Genomic DNA, 19,587 nt, shown 5'->3' with positions numbered 1-19,587 from the left:
TCTGGCTGGCTGGAGGCCGGAAGCTGGTTTCACTTCGCCACTGACCTCCTGGGTCAACCTGCAGCCACAGCATTAAGCTGGGTCATGCAATGAAGGCCCGCACCTCCTTCTGTCCAGGGAGGATCCACATGGGTATGCACCCCAAAGAGTCTGTCCCCCAGTCTCAGAGCACCATCCTTCTCTCCCTGATTACTTCTTGAGCCTCAAGCACACAAAATATGGCATCTTCCAGAAAACTTGAGGTTCTGGCGTCTTGTTTGCACTGTCTACTAAAGTAAGGACTTCAGAAAAGTAGGCCCAGGGCTGGAGAGAGAGAACAGTAAGGAGCCACTTGCTTTCCATGTGGCTGACCTGGGTTCTATTCCTGGCACCTGATATGGTCCCCCAAGCCCACCAGGAGTGATTCCTGAGCACAGAACCAGGAGTCCCCTGAGAACCACCAGGTATAACACAAAAACAAATAAGAAGAAAAACAAAAAAGAAGGGCCGAAGTGGTAGCACAGCAGTAGGATGTTTGCTTTGCATGCAGCTGACCCAGGAAGGAAACAGGTTCAATCCTCAGCATCCCATATGGTCCCCTGAGCCAGGGGCAATTTCTGAGCACATAGCCAGGAGTAACCCCTGAGCACCGCTGGGTATAGCTCCCCCCCCAAAAAAAAAATTAAAAAGAAAGAAAGGAAAGCAAGCAGGTCCAAACTCAGCCAAATCAGAGTGGCCAACAGCAAGGGAAATCTTGAACTCAGGGGCTGAGCTACAGCACATTTCTGGGGTACAGTAGGGCACAGGGTGCATCATAGTTGCTGAAGGGACTCCTCCACACCCAACACGCTCCTCCAGGCTATGGGGAGAGATAAAATATCTCAGGAAGGCTTCCAGGGAAGGACAAAGAGGGGGGCTGAGCCCAGCTGAGCATGGAGATCTAGCCCTGTCCCACCTGCCCAACGACCCAGGAGCACCCATTCCCCAACCATGACACTGCCCGTTCAGCCCTCGTTTCCACAACCAGCTTTGTGGTCCCCATGGAGACAGGGACTCGGAGACAGATCTTTACTCTCCTTCCTCTCTGCCCCCCAGACACAGCCTCCAAGTTGAGACAAGGTGCCATGGGCAGTGCCAGCCCGGGCCTGAGCGGGGCACCCCCCAACCGCCTCCTGCTGCCCCCTAATGCCGTGCTGCGGACTGGCCTGGAGAAGGTAGCATCTACAGTGGGCCCTGCGAGGCAGGACTGGAGCCCCAGCCCACCGGGCACGCCTGAGCAGGGCCTGTCTGCCCTCTACCTCTCCTACTTCGACATGCTGTGTCCCGAGACCAGCAGCTGGATGCCCAAGGGCCCTGGGGCTGATGCCCGGGAGGAGACACCGGAGGAGCCAGAGCAGTGTCCAGTCATCGACAGCCAGGCCCCGGGGGGCAGCCTGGACCTGGTACCTGGCACACTGGCCCTGGAGGAGCACTCTCTGGAACAGGTGCAGACCATGGTGGTGGGGGAAGTGCTCAAGGACATTGAGACGGCTTGCAAGCTGCTCAACATCACAGCGGGTAAGTGCTGGACATGGGGGTGTGGCCAATTCGAGGAGCCCCAGCTGCCCACTGTGTCCCCACCTGGAAGGTCCTAGACAGGACACTGGGCCTCTCTGAGCCTCCTCTCTGCTCCGCCCCTGGGCTCAGGAAATTCAGGATGTGAGGGGTGTCACCTGGTCCTTCTAGAAGCTTCTTCTCCCCTAGCTCCTTGACTCTATTCTCACTCCCGAGCTGGCTCAGACACCATGCCCACGAGGTGTCTCTGTCTTAATTAAACTGACAGCCCTGAGCTAGAGAGATAGTACAAAGGGTAGGCCACTGGCTTTGCATAAAACCAACCCCAGGGTTCAATCCCTGGCACCACTGGGAATCAGCCCTGTGCACAGAGCCAGGAGTAAGGTGTGCATTGCCTATGGACCATGCACCCAAATAAAAAAATAAATAAGCTTTGGCCTCCACTTAGCCCCCCTCTGCCAATGCCCCATGGGTCCTGCTGTACAGATGGCCAGAGTTGTACCGATGCATGCTGAAGTCTGTCTCTCTCTGGAATGTGCCTTCCTGGTCCCTTCCACAGGCACCTCATCAGGCTCCAATATGGCTTCTTCCCAGTTCCAGGAATGGTGCTTTGCACCCAACAGTCTCCCCAAATAGGAGCTTTTGCCCAGCCCAGATCATGCAGCAGCTCTGGGGTTAAAGGGGTGAGCCTGCCAAAGCCACTCAGTTTCTGGAGTAGCTGTTACAGGGATGTGGAGATGTGAGTGGAGAGATGGCATGAGAGCATGAGGAAGATGGGGTTTGGTTGATCCCTGACACCAGAGGGTCCCTTGGTATCACTGGGAGAGATGCCCAGCACCACTGAGGATGGCATCTCCCGCACCCCTAATCAATGGAATTTGCAAAGGGTGGACAGCAGGAAATCACATGTGTGTCTGCTGGCCAGAAGTTGGGGTATAGGTTCCTGCACCCCATTAGTCCCAGGTAGTATTCCTGCTTGTGACAACTTTATGCCCACAACCCAGCCCTTCTTCTTCCTCTTGTGCATGCACATGCAAATACACACACACACACACACACACACACACACACACACACATACGGTTTCCCACGGTGCTCTACTCCTGGCTGTGTCCTGGGAACAATGGATACAGAAACAAATGACCCTGACCCCGGACTGGGCAAGAAAATGGGTTTGCTCAGTGCGGGCACCCTGACCTGCAGGGCACCAGCTCAGAGCCCAGTGTTGGCTGGGAATCCCCATTGTCACTGCCTCCACCCTGACCCCTGAGGGCCTCCTGAGCTCCTAGGGGGACACAGGCCTGCCAGGGACTTTATCCAGGTCATCTGCTACTTTCAGGGCCAGCTCCAACACTCAAATTTTGTTAGGACCTGGACAAGACAACAGGTTGCTCTGTGCCTCAGTTTCCTTATTTTTCAAATTCAGTCAGGGTGAGGGGAAAGTAACTCCTGGTTGGATTTTACTCTGGCTCCTTGAAAGCCAGTAGCAGCCAAGGGAGAAATTCTTGACCTAGTAGCACCTTTCCCTCCTTGGGGAGGTTTGGTTTTTGTGTTTTGGCCACACCTGCAGTGCTCAGGGCTTACTTCTAGCGGGGCTCAGGAGACCATCTGGGGTGCCAGGAATTGAACCCACTTCGACCTGTCATGCCAGGCAAGTGCCCAGCCTGCTGTACTGTCTTCCCTCCCACCCCCCAGCCAGAAGATTCTTTGGACGGGCTGGAAGGACTCAAGGTCTGAAGGTGGGAGGGGTGCCCAGGGCCAAGTGTGCTGAGGGTCCAGATCCCTCCTCACTTTCCTTCTCCTTGAGCATCCCTGCTCTCTGGACTGCTCCAGTCCTGCCAACCTGGTTGGGCCCCACTCAGTACAGAAGTGTCAAGTCCCTCCAGGAGCCCCCTGAGTGAAGTAGGCCACTTATGTGGGACTGGGGTGCTCTCATGCAGCTGGGATCTGAGGGGTGTCTTCTGCACAGACCCTGTGGACTGGAACCCTGGCAACGTGCAGAAGTGGCTGCTGTGGACGGAACACCAGTACCGGCTGCCCCCCGTGGGCAAGGCCTTCCAGGAGCTGGGGGGCAAGGAGTTGTGCGCCATGTCGGAGGAGCAGTTCATCCAGCGCTCGCCGCTAGGGGGCGACGTGCTGCATGCACACCTGGACATCTGGAAATCAGGTAGGCATGACAGGGGACCCTTCATGAGGTCCCAGCCAGAAGGCGGATGAGGCTAGGCTGCCTTTGGGAAGGCAAATCCGGGGTCCAGCCCCTACTGCGGCTCTTTGCATGGAGCCCACAGAAAGTTCAAAGGGGCTCTAGGGCCAGGATCAGGTAGGCGAGCAGCCAGTAGGTGTTGGTACAAGCACCTATTTCTCCACCTCTGCACCAATGCGTTTGGCCCCAAAAAAGCAATTTTAAGTTAAGGCTGTGAGGCCCCTGATGTCAGGTTCAACATGAATTTTGGGACTAATAAAGTATTTCTTTTTCTTTTCTTTTCTTTCTTTTTTTTTTTTTTTTTTTTTGGGTTTTTGGGTTTTTGGGCCACACCTGTTTGATGCTCAGGGATTACAATCCTGGCTAAGCGTTCAGAAATTGCCCCTGGCTTGGGGGGACCATATGGGATGCTGGGGGATCGAACTGCGATCCTTCCTTGGCTAGCGCTTGCAAGGCAGACACCTTACTTCTAGCGCCACCTCACTGGCCCCTAAAGTATTTCTTTATACTCAAAAATTGTTGTTTCTGGGGCCGGAGAGATAGCATGGAGGGAGGGCATTTGCCTTGCATGCAGAAGGACGGTGGTTCAAATTCTGGCATACCATATGGTATCCGGAACCTGCCAGGAGCGATTTCTGAGCGCAGAGTCAGGAGTAATTCCTGAGTGCTGCCGGGTGGGACCAAAAATAAAAACAAAACAAAAAAATTGTTTCTTTCTTTTGGGGGGCCACACCCATTTGATGCTTAGGAGTTACTTCTGGCTATGCACTCAGAAACCGCCCCTGGCTTGGGGGGACCATATGGGACGCCAGGGGATAAAACCGTGGTTTGTACTAGGCTAGCGCTTGCAAGGCAGATGCCTTACCTCTAGTGCCACTTCTCTGACCCCAAATTGTTTCTTTTTTTTTGGGGGGGGGTTTGGGTCACACCCGGCAGTGCTCAGGGGTTATTCCTGGCTCCAGGCTCAGAAATTGTCCTGGCAGGCATGGGGGACTATATGGGATGCCGGGATTCGAACCAATGACCTACTGCATGAAAGGCAAATGCCTTACCTCCATGCTAGCTCTCAGGCCCCAAATTGTTGTTTCTTAAGCCAGAAAGATAGTACAGGGATAAGGCACTTGCCTTACATACATGAGGTTGACCCCAGTTTGATGCTTGGTACCTCATATGGTCCCCTGAGTCTGTTGAATATCCCCTGAATACAGAGCCATATCACCTTCCCCCCTTTTATTTCCTCAAAAAGAAAAATGTATTTCTTTTTGTGTTTTCATTAGAGAAATAGTCAAGTGCATTTTTAAAAAAGCCATCGTGGGCCCGGAGAGATAGCACAGCGGTGTTTGCCTTGCAAGCAGTCGATCCAGGACCAAAGGTGGTTGGTTCGAATCCCGGTGTCCCATATGGTCCCCCGTGCCTGCCAGGAGCTATTTCTGAGCAGACAGCCAGGAGTAATCCCTGAGCAACGCCAGGTGTGCCCCCCCCCCCAAAAAAAAAGCCATCGTGCAGTAGTGATACCATAATAGGTAGAGGTTTGCTTTGCATGCACATGACATAGGTTTGATCCTCAGCATCCCATATGGTCCCCTGAGCCTGCCAATAGAGATTTCTGAGCATAGAACCAGGAGTAAACCCTGAGCAATGCTGGGTTTGGCCCCCAAAACAAGCAAACAAACAAAAATATTCAAACAGTGAAAATCAGTAGTTGGGGAAATTGGGAAAGTAATCTTGCCTCACAGCCCTCTGGACAGGCCAGTGCAGCAGGAGTGAGTGCACTTGTGTGTTTTTTGCTTTGCTTTGTTTTGTTTTAGGCCATACCCAGTGTGTTCAGGGCTTACTCCTAGCTCTACATCAGAGATTGATCACTCCTTTCAGGGCTCAGAAGACCATATGGGGTGTTGGGTTTAGGCTATACCCAGTGTGTTCAGGGCTTACTCCTAGCTTTACATCAGAGATTGATCACTTCTTTCAGGGCTCAGAAGACCAGATGGGTGTTGTCAGCTATGAGCAAGACACACATTCTACATGCTGTATTATTGCTTTGGCCCATGTGGGGGCTTTTTAACCTTTGTAAAAACACAGATTGTACGAGTGTCCCACTGCTCTGCCCTCAGACCCCAGGGGTCCAGTACCCCAGGAGATGCTTTGTGGAGTATTGTTTGTGGAGGAAGCACACCCAGCTGTGCTCAGGGCTTACTCTTGGCTCTACACTCAGGGATCACCCTGACAGGGTCGGGGGATCAAATGGGGGTGCCATTTGATCAGACCCAGATCAGCCTCTCTCAAGGCAAACATCCTACCTGCTGTACTATAGCTCCTGCCCCACTTAAGTCACTTTTGAAAGACTGTCAGCTGCTTCCTGATCAAGATCCCATCTCTGGGGCCCGGAGAGATAGCACAGCGGTGTTTGCCTTGCAAGCAGCTGATTCAGGACCAAAGGTGGTTGGTTCGAATCCCGGTGTCCCATATGGTCCCCCGTTCCTGCCAGGAGCTATTTCTGAGCAGACAGCCAGGAGTGACCCCTGAGCACTGCCGGGTGTGGCCCAAAAACCAAAAAAAAAAAAATAATAAAAGATCCCATCTCTGACCCTCTCTGAACATGTAAAGAGCTGGGGGAAGCACAGAGCCCCTTGTGGGTGGCAGAGCTCACTCCAGGGTCCCTAGATCATAGTCCAGTGATAAGTGAGGGGCAAGGACTTAGGGGGATGTCCTGATCCAAGACAAAGGTTGGCAGAGCCAGCTGAGAGATAGAAGCAATGTGGGCACAAATTATCTTGAAGTTGCCAGGGATGGGCAAGGTGGAGACAGGAGAGGTGAAAGGGTAGCAAGCAGAAAGGAGTGATGGGATGAGGAATAGAGCAACAAAGAGGAGGAAAGGTGGAGGCGTGCAGGGATGTTGAGCAGGAGGAGTGAAGGGTAGAGAGAGGGTGGAGAAGAGGAAATGTGGAGGGCTGGGTTGATGGAGAGGTAGAGGAGTGGAGGGGTGGAGGGCCTGGGTCTCCCCTGATCCTGTCTTGTTGTCTTGCCCCACAGCGGCCTGGATGAAAGAAAGGACTTCCCTGGGGGCCATTCACTATTGCGGTGAGCATGAGTGCGGGGCCTAGAGGAGTTGAAATTGGGAGGGGCAGAGCCTGGTCCAGGGGCCTGGCCTGAATGGGTAGGGCCTGTTCATGAGGGTTGGGCCTGCTTGGATCTGGAGGAGGAATCTCTGGGCTGCAGGGCAGGGGCAGATGGAGTAGCCACCATCACAGCAAGGAGCCTCCCTGCTCACTGCCCTTCTGTCCCCCTGTTGCCCAGCCTCGGCCAGGGAGGAGAGCTGGACAGACAACGAGGTGGACTCTTCATGCTCCGGGCAGCCCATCCACCTGTGGCAGTTCCTCAAGGAGCTGCTGCTCAAACCCCACAGCTATGGCCGCTTCATCCGGTGGCTCAACAAGGAGAAGGGTGAGCAAGGGCCCTTTGGGGTGCAGGGAGGGGTGCGGCAGGGAGACCATGAGCTGAAGGCCAGGCGTTATCACCACTCTTGGCACGGACCCAGGGCAGTTTGGGATCCCCAGAATTTGGAACCTCAGAGCAACTGAGACTCAGCTTTACCCCCACCCCCCCCCAATCGCAGCTTCCAGGGGAAGTGGACAGAAGCTGATGAGAAAAACCCACTTTACCCATCCACTGGGGCTTGTGCCACTGAGGACATCTCAGTTGATGGCTGCATGCACCTTAGAGGATGGGTGGTGAGGGTTGTTCCACTGGGGCTGGGAGGTTACCCAGTTGACATGCACACAGCAAATGTGACTCTTTCGTTACATACTGAGTGTCTGTCACTTGTCAATTATGGGGGGTGGCGTTTGAGGCCATACCCAGCAGGGCTCCTGGGCTCTTCCTGGCTGTGCTCAGGAGTGGTGGAGTTCAGGGAGCCTATGCCATGAAGGAATTCAAGTGAGCTGATGCAAATCAAGATCTTAACCCTGGACCATTTTCCTAGACTTTCAGGATGCTTTGTGCAGTGTATGTGTGGGGATGAGAGGTTTTGGGGACAAATGTGAGCGGAGGGGGTGTAAATCCACAGAGGTGACCTTGGCCAGCCCCTCAGGGTCCTTGCCCTCGACCAGTGTTCCACCCCAATCCTGCAACCAGAGTCTTGTGACTTGTATGAGACCTCACATTCCAGGGGGTCCTCTCTTTTATTGCTCCTCTCTTCTGTTGTTGTTATTGTTATTATTTTGGTTTTGGAACACACCTGGCGGCACTCAAGGGTTACTCCTGGCAGGCTCAAGGGACCATATGGGGTGCCGGGAATCGAACCCCTATCAGCCGTATGCAAGGCCAACATCATGCCAGATGTACTATCCCTCCAGCCCCACTTTGTTCCTCTCTTTATCCAACTTGGGGGTGAGGTCCAGTGCCCCAGCCCGCCCAGCTCCCTGGGCTTTTCGAGAGGCTGATGGTCATACTTCCTTTTTCTCCCTTATGCTGCCTCACATTAACCCCGGCGGGGCCTTCCTGCTCCCCCAGGTATCTTCAAAATCGAGGACTCAGCCCAGGTGGCCCGTCTGTGGGGCATCCGTAAGAACCGCCCCGCCATGAACTACGACAAACTGAGCCGCTCCATCCGCCAGTATTACAAGAAGGGGATCATCCGGAAGCCCGACATCTCCCAACGCCTGGTCTACCAGTTTGTGCACCCCATCTGAGCCCCGAGGCCTCCGACGCGCCCCCGCCCTCCTGCCTGCCTGGGAGAGGGCAGTGGTTTGGTCCAGTGAACCCCAGGGGTGCTGTTTTGACTTCAGGCCTGACCACTAGTGCGACCCTCCATGAAAACTCTGGGGGGTCTCCTTTGTTCATTGGCCCCAAGGCAGGCCTGTCCTCCACCCCACCTGCTCCCAGAGTTTCCAGAGTGGGGGCAGAGCTGCAGTGACCTGGTCACAGTGACTCATCTTCCAGTGCTCTGTGCTGCCCGCTTTGCACCATGCCTGGCGTGGTGCTAAGGGACATCTGCTCTCCTGAGATGACAAGTCAGGGGGGCCTGGATTGAATAATAAAAATGCTAAAAGGCTGGCATACCCCACTGCTGTGTCTCCGCAGTGAGGGTAACTGGCTGGCCAGGGCTCAGTGCTCAAGTGTTTATGGTTGCCAGGTTCTAGGGTGGTTAAGGGAGGTTTCCTGGGGGAACAGCGTTGAGCTGAACCTAAAAGGGAAGGATCAGGGGCAGATAGTACAGTGGTTAGGGCACTGCTTGGCTCGCACTGGACTTGGGCTCCATCTTTGGCATCCCATAGGGTCCCCCTGGCACTGCAAGGTGTGACCCCCCCCCAAAAAAAAGTAAGGGCTGGCTCTTTTGGCTCAAGGGGCTGAGGCACATGTGAGAACTCCAGGCTCAGCTCCCAGGTGAAGTTTGCTCTATAAGCCTGTGGGTATCCCGGGAATATGGATCTCATTCACCTGTTTTGGCTCTGGAGAACCCTATGTTCTCTCTTTCATGTGTATTTCTCCTCTTTTATTAGTTTTTGGTTTCTGGGCCACACCTGGTGACGTTCAGGGGTTACTCCTGGCTCTGTGCTCAGAAATTGCTCCTGACAGTCTCAGGGGACCATATGGGATGCTGGGAATCGAACCTGGGTAGGTCCTGGGTCGGCTGCATGCAAGGCAAGCTCCCTATCCCTGTGCTATTGCTCCCCTTTTCTAAACAAGTTTTGGTCAATAAAAACTATCTTGTGTCAGTTCCCAAATTGTGTACCCAGCACTACTAGAAGTGACCTGAGCCCCCTGAATGTGCCTGCCCTCTCCGAGTCCACTCAGGTGGAAGTCCCTGGTCTCCTGACTCAATGCCAAAGCCATTCTCTGCTGTTCCCACAGGCAGCGTTTTGAAGAGGGTCTCTACTCCCTTCAGCTCTGTGGGACTCGGGAAAGGACCAGGAAATGGGCTGCCAGCTCAGTGAGGCTGAACAGGGTGTGCCCGTCCGAGGACAGGGCCATACAGGAGCCCCCCACCAGCTCCCCAGTGCTAATGCCTAATCTCCGTAACCTCCTCAGGTCTCCCACCTGAGACTCCAGGCCAGCCGGTGGCTTCAGGGACTCCACAGGGGTAGGGAAGCAGTTGGAGACAAAGCCAGTTCCACAGAGCCCTGCTGGGTTCTGGCCAGGGGCCCAGACAGCTTGGTCCCTGGGGGGATGGACAGACAGCAGGGAGGGACCAGCAGGAGGGCCAGGGCACCCTTCTCCCATCCCTCAGCCAAGGTGCTATTTGCTCTATGCCAGGAGCAAACTTGCTTCTAGAGACAATAAAATTGCTGGGGGCAGAAGGTTCCTTCCAGGGCGGCACTTAACCCTTGGTGGTCTAGCCACATGGCTCCCTCTGGGGTATCTGAGGCCAGGGCTGTGGATCTTAGGGGAGCAGGATAGTGGGATAGAGGGTTGCACTCAGGCTGCTATGCTGTTTCTTCACCCAAGAAAAGGGGGACTGACCCCATGGGAAGGGTATCATGAGAAAAGCTAGTGGAGACCCTGAGCACAGAGACAGCCTGGGGGGGGGGAGAGAGAGAGAGAGAGAGAGAGAGAGAGAGAGAGAGAGAGAGAGAGAGAGAGAGAGAGAGAGAGAGAGAGAGAGAGAGAGAGAGAGAGAGAGGAGGAGGAGAATGGGCAGCATGCCAGGACAGCTCCATACCCATGAAAAATCTTGGGAGCGCCCCTTTTCCCACACTTGAGCACTCACTTATGGGTTTACAGAGGACACCCTAACTTCACTCCTCAGGAAAGAGGAATTGAGAGCCCACAGCTTTACTCCCACCCTGTTGGCTACAGAGCTAGCACCCCATGAAGGAAATGAGCACCCCCACCCTCACCTCCCACAGTACCAGCCCCAAAGACCCCACGGCACAAGGAGCTCTGGTGGCAGGGTCAGCCTTGAGCCCACCAGGTAGAAGCTCAGCAGAACAACAGGACTGACAGGGAAATTGATTTATCCTCTCTTGGATCCAGTCACCCCCTTTCAGCTTCTACCAAGGTGAGGGGAATTGGGGTATCCATTCAGTCACCTCCTTGACCTTCAGGACTCACTGCCTCTCACAAACCTCTTGGAATTTTGCTTTAAAAATCAACATCTTGGGGCCGGAGAGATAGCATGGAGGTAAGGCATTTCATGCAGGAGGTCATCAGTTTGAATCCCGGCATCCCATATGGTCCCCCGTGCCTGCCAGGAGCAATTTCTGAGCCTGGAGCCAGGAATAACCCCTGAGCACTGCTGGGTGTGACCCAAAAAACCACACACACACACAAACAAAAATCAACATCTTAATTGGGGCACAGCCGGAAAGGCAACCACTCCCTTGCCCGTCAAGCAACACATGTTTGTGGGGAACCTGGTGCTAAACCATTCGTAGATGATCTGCTTCTGGGTCAGGGTTTTGTATGTAGCAGAGCAGCTCCCTCGCTGTAATGTATTCAAAGTTGGCCCTTGACACAAGGGCTTGTGAATAGAAAATAATTAATTAAAAAGAGGAAAGAAAAGAATATCAACACCTTAGGTGAAGCGATAGACAGTGGATAGGGTGTCTGCCTTGCATATGGCCAACCCAGATTCAATCCCCGGCACCCCAAATAGTCCCCTGAGCAGGTGGCCAGGGCCAGGAGTGATTTCTGAGCATAGAGCCAAGTGTAACCCCTGAGTGCTGCCGGGTGTGGTCCAAAAACATAAAATAAGCAAACAAAAGTCAATACCTTGGTGGGGCCAAAGAGATAGAACAGAGAGTACTGTACTGCACACAGCTGACCTGAGGTTCAATTCTCAGTACGCCATATGGTTCTACAAACCCCTGCCAGGAGTGAAAACTGAACACAGAACCAGGACTTAGCCCTGAGCACTGCTGAGTGTCAGCCCCGCTACCAAAAATATCACCTCGGGAAGGAGAGAGAATGCTGAGAGCTGAACGCAGGGTTTGTCAGCAGGAGCTCCAGGCCCTATCCAGTACCATATGGTCCCTCAATACCTTGGAAAAGACTGATAAGCCTGAAGTTACCCCCAGCATCACCAGGTGTGGTCCCAAAACAGCAGAACCAAGCCTCTTGGGGAATCCATTTCAACTGAAAATGGTGTGTTTGAGACCTTAATGCCCTGCCCTCTGAGTCGGGCTAATCACTGGGCTCCCAGAAACAAGAGGGGTGTGTGGGGGGAGCCCCAGAAAGCATCCGGGCCTGAAAGATCCATGCTGGTCTCAACCCCCAGGCCTGGAGCTGGAGAGATAACACAGCGGTTGGGCATTTGCCTTGCAAGCAGCAGATCCAGGATGGACATTGGTTCGAATTCCGGCATTCTATATGGTCCTCAGCCTGCCGGGAGTGATTTCTGAGCACAGAGCCAGGAATAACCCCTGAGCACCACCAGATGTGACCCAAAAACAAACAAACAAAACTAAACTAAATCAACCCCCAGGACCCAGGGGTTCAGTCAGCACAGCACCCAGGTCTCTGGGGACCCCATTCCCAGACAGACCCCCCAGTGAGATGGAAACACACGCCAGAGATGAGCAGGTGCAGGCCGGGTGACACAGTCTGGACTTTATCCACAGTTGTACAGTCACGACTTATATATATATATTTGTATTTATATACCTTTAAATTACACAGTCATGTACAAAACAGGCGCATTGCTGAGACCACAGCACTTCTCAGAGGTTCACAAGTGTCGGACTAATGGAGTCAGGAAGCCGAGGGCGAGTGATGGTGGTTCACTGGGGACAAAACACGGTGTTCGCCGAGCCCCGTGGGTGGACCCGTGCAGCATCGAGGGTGCGGGCGGGGGCTACGGAGGTGGAGGGCACAGCAAGGGGCGCGGTCCCCACGCTTGGTGTGGGGGCCCTGGCACCGCACTGAGGGGGCCTCGCCCCTGAAGCTCAGAGGCCATCTGGGGGGAAGCCCTCCCATCCCCCTGGTCCTGAAAAGCCTGGGGAGCAGGTCAGAGGGAGTCTGAAATAGAGCCCCCCAAGGTGGGTGCTTAGAGAAAATGGGGCTTCGAGTCCCTGCCCCCCTAGGGGGCAGCTGAGTTCTGATGGGGACAGGCCTAGGGTCCACAGCCCCTCCCCTGTGCTGGAAGACAGTGGCACACGGAGGGGGAGCCCAGGCCCCACGTGCAGATGTGCCAGCTTTCTGCCTTCCATGAGTCCCCCATCTTCCATGCTGTTCCTGGAAGAGGCTGAAGAGCCTTTTGGGGGGATGAGTGGGGTTGAGGTTACCCCATTTGCTCCAGGATCTGTAGAGCTGCAGATTCAGCTAGCTGAAGCTAAGGACCCAGAGCAGTCAATGAGGAAAGGGTGCATGGGCCCCCCTGTGCCCTGGCCACATCCCCACCACCCTGGCCCCAAGGGTGGCAGCTTCAGAACCGCCAGGACCCGTGGCACCCACCTGAGCAGGGTCAGGGCCTGTGGCTGGGCCGCTGCCACTCGGGGAATGAGCTGTTGGGGAAGCAAAAGGGACTGGGGGACATTTTGGGGGTATTACTCGTTGTTGACCGAGAAGGCCCAGTGGGCCAGGGGATGCAGTGCAGGGTGGGGAGGGTCCTGCAGGCGTAGGAGAGGGGGCTACGGAACTTTCAGCAATTCACCCCCTTTCCTGCCAGTCCCCCTTGCCACCCTTGGGGTCTTGTCATGCACCAGCTGGTGGTTTCCCAAACACCCTACTTCTGCCTGCCTGCCTCTTTCCATTGCCAAATCTCCCACTCCCAAAAGTTCTTTCACTGAATCTCAGGCAGAGGCAGGTGGGGGTTGCCATGGGGTGCTTGGGGAAATCAGAAGAGGACAGAGGGAGGTCATTGTCCTGACTTCTTTACAGGAGCAAAGGCTCTTTCCTCAGCCTGGGCCCTGCCTCCCCTTTCCAGAACAAGCTCTCCCTGCCTTCCTCCCCAGGTTCCCCTCACCCTGAGGGTGGCAGCCAAGGGCCTAGAGTCTCCTGCACAAAGCTGCTTTTCTCGCAGGCTGAAGCGCCTTAGAAAGACTGGCAGGAGGTGCAGGACAGGGGCTCCCCAGAAACGGAAAGGGGGACTGCTACTGTTGCTGGCTATGCCCTGGGCCTGAAGATATCTGGAAAGGGTTCAGGGGTCTCCATGGGTTGCTAAGGTGTGTGGCTTGCGGGAGAGCCTGCGTCAATTGATCAGGCAGCGGGGAGGACGGTCCAGTGGGAAAGATGGGGGACCTGGCTGAACTGAGAGTTAGGGGGACAGGCCTATCCTTCTTCCTTCATCTCTGGTACCCCGGGAAAGCCAACACCAACTTCAGCTCACCACTCCCCATATGGGGGAAAGTCGAGATATCCAGGAAGATACTGCTACAGGAAGAGAGGGACCCCTCTTCCTCCTCCAGCTGCACCCCAGTCCCAACGATAGGGCTAGGAGATAAAAGGGGGCTCCCCAAGACAAAGTGGAAGACTATAGACCAGAAGCTCCCTATTCCAGGGTCCAGAGTGAGGGGGGGTCCTTTGAGAGCAGGTAATGGGGAAGAGAGATCAGATCATCAGGCCTGGAGAGTGGCTGGTTGCTGGCAGCCCAAGATGGGGAGCTCTAAGGGTCCAGGAGAAGCCCCTCTCTCCCAGCTCACGAGACTCTTTGGTGGGCTCTGGAGAGCAGATGTGATATCTGTTGGGCTAAGACCCTCACCTACCCTGGGGTGATCCTCAGCCCAAGCCCCAGCACCCTGGCCTCCAGGCGGCCCTGCAAATGCTCTGTCTCTTTGTAGTTTTAGTTTTGTTCTGTTTTGACTTTTAAAAAAATAAAAGCTTGATCGGAAAATATGTCTGGAACTCTATGGTGTGGGGAGGGGGAGTGAGGAGGGGCGGCGGTGGGGCAGGGGAAAGGGGAGTGTGTGGAGGGGCAGGACAGCTAGATGGCCTCCACGTAGTTGGCGGGATAGAGGCCCAGCTGCCCGCTGTCCAGCCGCCCGCGGCACCAACCCTGTTCGTCCTCCTCTCCCAGCTTGGTGAGCTCATCTCCTGGAGGGGAAAAGAGAGGGGGACAGTAGATAAGGGCACCAAGGGGGGGGGGTCCCAAATTCTATAACCTCTATGGGGTCAGTTAAGCATGAAGATCCCAAATGGCCCTGTTCATCACTGCCTTGGGCTAGCCCCACATACCAGCCCAGGACACCCCACTAGCCACAGGCCTCATTTGGATCTCATCCACTCCCACAGGCTCAGGCCACGCTCCATTAGGTTCCCTCCACCTGACAGGGTTGGACTCTGATTTTGCCTCCCAGCACCGAACTACTCACCACCAGGTCCTTGCTTTCTGTTTTTTGTTTTTGTTTTATTTGGGGGGGACCACACCCTGCGATGTTCAGGGGTTACTCCTGGCTCTGCATTCAGGAATCACTCCTGGCACAGTGCTCAGGAGACCATATAGAATGCTGGGGATTTAAACTGGGTCAGCAACTATCTGTGCAAGGCAAGTGCCCTACCCACTGTATTATAAATCAGGACCCACTTCTTGCTTTTCTAAGACCCCCCCGGGGTGGGGCTCTTGGCTAGGGGTACAGGCCATATTACAGGTGTTGACCTCAACCCCAGCAGCATCCTGCAAATCTGTGTTGCCTGACTTGGGCCCCACCCCCAAGAACATTTCAGCAAATCGCTGCGTCCCCTACCCTCAAGCCCCGCCCCCAACAGCATTCTAGCCAATCTCTGCATCCCCTGCCCTCAGGTCCCGCCCCCAGCAATATTCTAGCCAATCTCTGCATTCCCTACCCTTAGGCCCAACCCCCAGCAACATTCTAGCCAATCTCTGCACCCCCACCCCACCCCCAGCCCTTAGGCCCCGCCCCAGCAACATTCTAGCAAATCTCTGCATTCCCTGCCCTCAGGCTCCGCCTCCAGCAGCATTTCAGCAAATCGCTGCATTCCCTGCCTTCAGGTCCCGCCTCCAGCAACATTCTAGCAAATCTCTGCATTCCCTACCCTTAGGCCCAACCCCCAGCAACATTCTAGCCAATCTCTGCACCCCCACCCCCCCCCAGCCCTTAGGCCCCGCCCCAGCAACATTCTAGCAAATCTCTGCATTCCCTGCCCTCAGGCTCCGCCTCCAGCAGCATTTCAGCAAATCGCTGCATTCCCTGCCTTCAGGTCCCGCCCCCAGCAGCATTCTAGCAAATCTCTGCATTCCCTGCCTTAAGGTCCCGCCCCCAGCAGCATTCTAGCAAATCGCTGCATCCCTTGCCCTCAAGTCCCACCCCTAGCAGCATTCTAGCAAATCTTTGCCTCCCTTGCCCTCAAATCCTGCCCCCAGCAGCATTCTAGCCAATCTCTGCATTCCCTGCCCTCAGGCCCCGCCCCCAGCAGCATTCTAGCAAATCTCTGCATCCCCTACCCTCAGGCCCCGCCCCAGCAACATTCTAGCAAATCGCTGCAGCCCTTGCCCTCAAGCCCCGCCCCCAGCAACATTCTAGCAAATCACTGCATCCCTTGCCCTCAAGTCCCGCCCCTAGCAGCATTCTAGCAAATCTCTGCCTCCCTTGCCCTCAAATCCTGCCCCCAGCAGCATTCTAGCCAATCTTTGCATCGCCTACCCAGGCCCCGCCCCGTTCCTGTCTTCCGGTCCCGCCCCTCGCTTACCGGCCTTGAAGCTGAGCTCATCCTGCTCCTGGCCGTCGTAGTCGTAGAGCGCGCGCACGCGCACACCCTTGGCGTCGTCCTCGAAGGGGTTGGCGCCCCCGTTGGCCTCATTGCCTCCAAAGGGGTTCCCGCTCTCGTCGTCAGACCACTCTGTGGCATAAGTCTGGCCCCTGTCGTAGCTGCTGACGCTGCGAGAGAGAGGTCCCCCACCTGAGTTGCCTCCAATCCAGAACCCAAATCCCACCAGTGCTCAGTAGAAAAGGGCCAGGGATGCCCATAAGCAGAAGGGAAGAGGGGGACCCTTAGCAGTCACACCCTGAGGCAGTTCAACTTCATGGTCAGAGCAAAATTTCTGGGTCAAAAACAACTCCAAGGGCCGGAAAGCGTATGCCTGCCAGCACAGGGTACCACCAGGTTCCAGGCCTGGCACTTTCTAAGTGCTGTTTGTTGGGTATCAGACGCCCCTTCTTCCCTGCCCTGATGAAAAAGTGAAATTCCAGGAGCCAGATGCCCCCTAAGCTCTCTGGGGTTCAGTTCTTCCATCTGCAACATGAGAATACTCAGTAAAGGCTTGCCAGGGTGCTGGGAGACTTGCAGTGGCTCTCGGCCTGTATTGGCACCGGCCATGTGTGACCTGGCCATCAACTGCACGGCCCCCTGTCAAAGCCTGCAGCCTGCAACATGCAGCAATGTCAGCACAGAGCATGCACTCTAGAAGTAGGGTCAGCTCAGCCTGATTTGGGAGGAACCCAAAGTTGTTAGGGTTTGGATGAGCATTTCTCCACCGGGGCCATATGGCCTCCAAGAATAGTTTAAGTCTGAAAAACTCCTATGAGGGAGGCCATAGCATGAGACTGGGAGCCAACTAGTAGGACAGGAAGAAAATGAGTGGATGTGGTTGGTTGGAAAAAGATGAGAAACACTGCTCTAGACCACTTAGTAAAATTCAGGTGCCTTACTTGTGGGCACTCACCTGCCACGGTCCCCTGCCTGGGAAGTGGACTCCACCACCCCGGTGGCATTGGCCATCGATGCTCCCTCTGCCTTCTTGGGCACTTTGTCCTTCTTGGCGGCGGTGTGAGGGAGGTCTGGGCTCCACTCCTGCTGGGCCAGGCGCATTGTCAAGCTGGGGGCTACCCCCTGAGGCCCCAGCCACCCTCTTCATTTTCCCCATCCCACACATCCTCCTCACCTCAAACTGGGGCCAGTTCATGGGCATGCCAGGCCCGCTGGTGCTGCGGAACCATCGGAGGTCTTCCTGGGCGTCAGCCCCCCGGATGGCCTGTTCCAGTTCTCGGTACACGTGTATGTAGCTGTGTCCAGGGAAGATGGGGGCAAAATTTATTAGGGACCCTCCCACTCCCAGAGAGCTGGAGAGATGGCTCAGCCTGATCTAGGAGTCAGGTGCGCTCAGGTAGATGCCCTTCCCAAGGTACAAAAATCAGCCATGGGCAGCTCCCAGTATGCCCCGGGCATCCTTTCCCTCCTATACAAGCCACTCAGCATCTACCAAGCATATTTACCTGTGGAATTATCCTGTTTCTTGCCCCCACTGGATTAGGCACATCTACCTCTTTATTTTATTTTATTTGGTTTTTGGGCCACACCCGGTGATGCTCAGGGGTTATGCCTGGCTATGCGCTCAGAAATGGTCCTGGCTTGGGGGACCATATAAGACTCCAGGGGATCTGACTACGGTCCATCTTAGGTCAGCCATGTGCAAGGCAAACGCCTTACCACTGCACCACTGCTCCAGACCCCTATCTTCCTCTTTATTTTTTTAGGGGAAGGGTGTGGCTGGGCCACATATGGCTGTGTTCAGGACTTACTCCTGGCTCTGCCCTCAGTAATCACAGCCTGGTGGAGCTCAGCAGGCCATAAGTGGTGCTGATGATGAAACCCAGACTGGCTACTTGCAAAGCAAGTGCCATAATCCCAGTGCCAGAAGAGCCCACACTGATCCTTCCTGAATGCTGCAGTTCTGCCCGCCCTCCTCCTGTCCTTATTCCACAGGGCCTGGGGTGCTTTTGAAGTGATGTCAGTGCCTTACACACTGCCACACCCACTACCTGCTATTTTCCGCCAGGTTGAGGTGACGTTTGATGTCCAGCAGCACCTCCTTGAGGAAGACCAGACGTTTTTCCTCGAATTGCTGGCACTGTTCAAACACCTGCTCCATGCCCTCCATGTACTGGGGGGTGGTCTTGCCCACGTCATCCAGCACCTTTTCATATTTCTCCTGCGTCTAAAGGCGAGGTGGGGGCAATGAGAATCAAGTCTGCAGGGACCCCCACACATAACCCAGCACCTTCCAGCCCGGTCAGCACCTTCTGCACGTCCTGCTTGCACTTGTCCACTTTGTCCTGCAGCTTCTTCTGCTGCTCAGGGGTCACCGATTGCTCGGACTTGCTGTTCATCTCTCGAGCCACAGCCAGCTTCTCCTCTTTGCAGGCCAGGTGGTAGGCCTTCTTGGCTGCCTCTAGCTGTGGGGAGGTGGGGGCTCAGGGGGCAGCGCTGGGACTGGTGAGTGGAACCCAGGGGTCACTCGCCTGTATGTACTGGCCATGCTGCTGGACTCTAAGTATACATCCACATTCCAGTTGGGCAAAGGGATAGAGCCGGAACAGTGCCCAGTTCTGTGGCCCCACTGGGAGGTGCAGATCTAGAAGGCACTGACCTATACCCCTATACCTCTGACCTATACCCCCAAATTTCTTCCTAACAGGCAGACCTGCTCTCTGTAAGCATAATGCTGAGAGATAGAAACCTCCTCCCTCTGACCAGACCTCCTCTCCCAGACCAGATACCCCACCCCACCCCACCTCTTGATCAACCCCCCACCCTCAGCCTCTATTTTCCTGCCAGGTACCTCCTTCATCTTCTTGGCCCAAGGTTTCTGGGCCTTTCGGAAACCGTCCTCTGCCTCCTTGGTCTCCTTGAAGCCACCCATGATCTGCTTGTGGTAGGCATCCTTCTGCCAGTTCTTCACCTTCTCTAGGTCCTCGTTCAGCAGGCTGTTCTTCACCTCCTGGTGCAGTTCGCTCACCTTGTCTGCCTCGGTCATCATGGCCCCCCAGGCACGTTCCAGGCTGCCATACTGTGGGCCTGAGGAACCATCCATGGTGGCGTCACAGGCCCTCACTGCCCCATAGGCACCTACCTCCCCAGGTCTCCCCTTTCTCTGAGGCACTCCCTTTTCTGTCCTCTGCACAGTTTCATCTTCCCACCGTCCACCCCCTCAAACCACCTCCCTGAGCCCTCTCGCCTTT

The 19,587-nt window shown here is 55.1% G+C and overlaps 2 protein-coding genes across 4 annotated transcripts in view; one reads left to right on the top strand and one right to left on the bottom strand.

Moving 5' to 3' along the window:
- The first annotated feature begins 1,103 nt into the window (after nt 1–1,103).
- Nucleotides 1,104–8,424, top strand: SPDEF (SAM pointed domain containing ETS transcription factor). Of its 2 annotated transcripts, XM_049765277.1 has the most exons (5): nt 1,104–1,536; nt 3,503–3,700; nt 6,767–6,814; nt 7,031–7,177; nt 8,246–8,424. In XM_049765277.1, exons 1-5 carry the CDS (start codon nt 1,104–1,106, stop codon nt 8,422–8,424), a joined length of 1,005 nt encoding a protein of 334 aa, XP_049621234.1. The 2 variants fall into 2 exon arrangements, with proteins under 2 accessions (XP_049621234.1, XP_049621235.1); XM_049765278.1 differs by lacking the exon at nt 6,767–6,814.
- A 6,050-nt stretch (nt 8,425–14,474) lies between these two features.
- PACSIN1 (protein kinase C and casein kinase substrate in neurons 1) overlaps nt 14,475–19,587 on the bottom strand; it is a 59,477-nt gene continuing 54,364 nt past the window's right edge. For both annotated transcript variants that reach the window (XM_049765262.1, XM_049765263.1), the window contains exons 4-10: nt 19,188–19,423; nt 18,646–18,801; nt 18,388–18,563; nt 17,511–17,631; nt 17,292–17,419; nt 16,319–16,506; nt 14,475–14,704 (exon numbers count right to left, since the gene is read on the bottom strand). In XM_049765262.1, coding sequence (XP_049621219.1) covers nt 14,595–14,704; nt 16,319–16,506; nt 17,292–17,419; nt 17,511–17,631; nt 18,388–18,563; nt 18,646–18,801; nt 19,188–19,423 — 1,115 coding nt within the window. In that variant the 3' untranslated portion in view covers nt 14,475–14,594. The remainder of the gene's footprint in view (nt 14,705–16,318; nt 16,507–17,291; nt 17,420–17,510; nt 17,632–18,387; nt 18,564–18,645; nt 18,802–19,187; nt 19,424–19,587) is intronic.

Source organism: Suncus etruscus, chromosome 18, assembly GCF_024139225.1.
Source record: "Suncus etruscus isolate mSunEtr1 chromosome 18, mSunEtr1.pri.cur, whole genome shotgun sequence".
Taxonomy (NCBI): domain Eukaryota; kingdom Metazoa; phylum Chordata; class Mammalia; order Eulipotyphla; family Soricidae; genus Suncus; species Suncus etruscus.
This window is presented reverse-complemented; position numbering and strand designations above follow the sequence as displayed.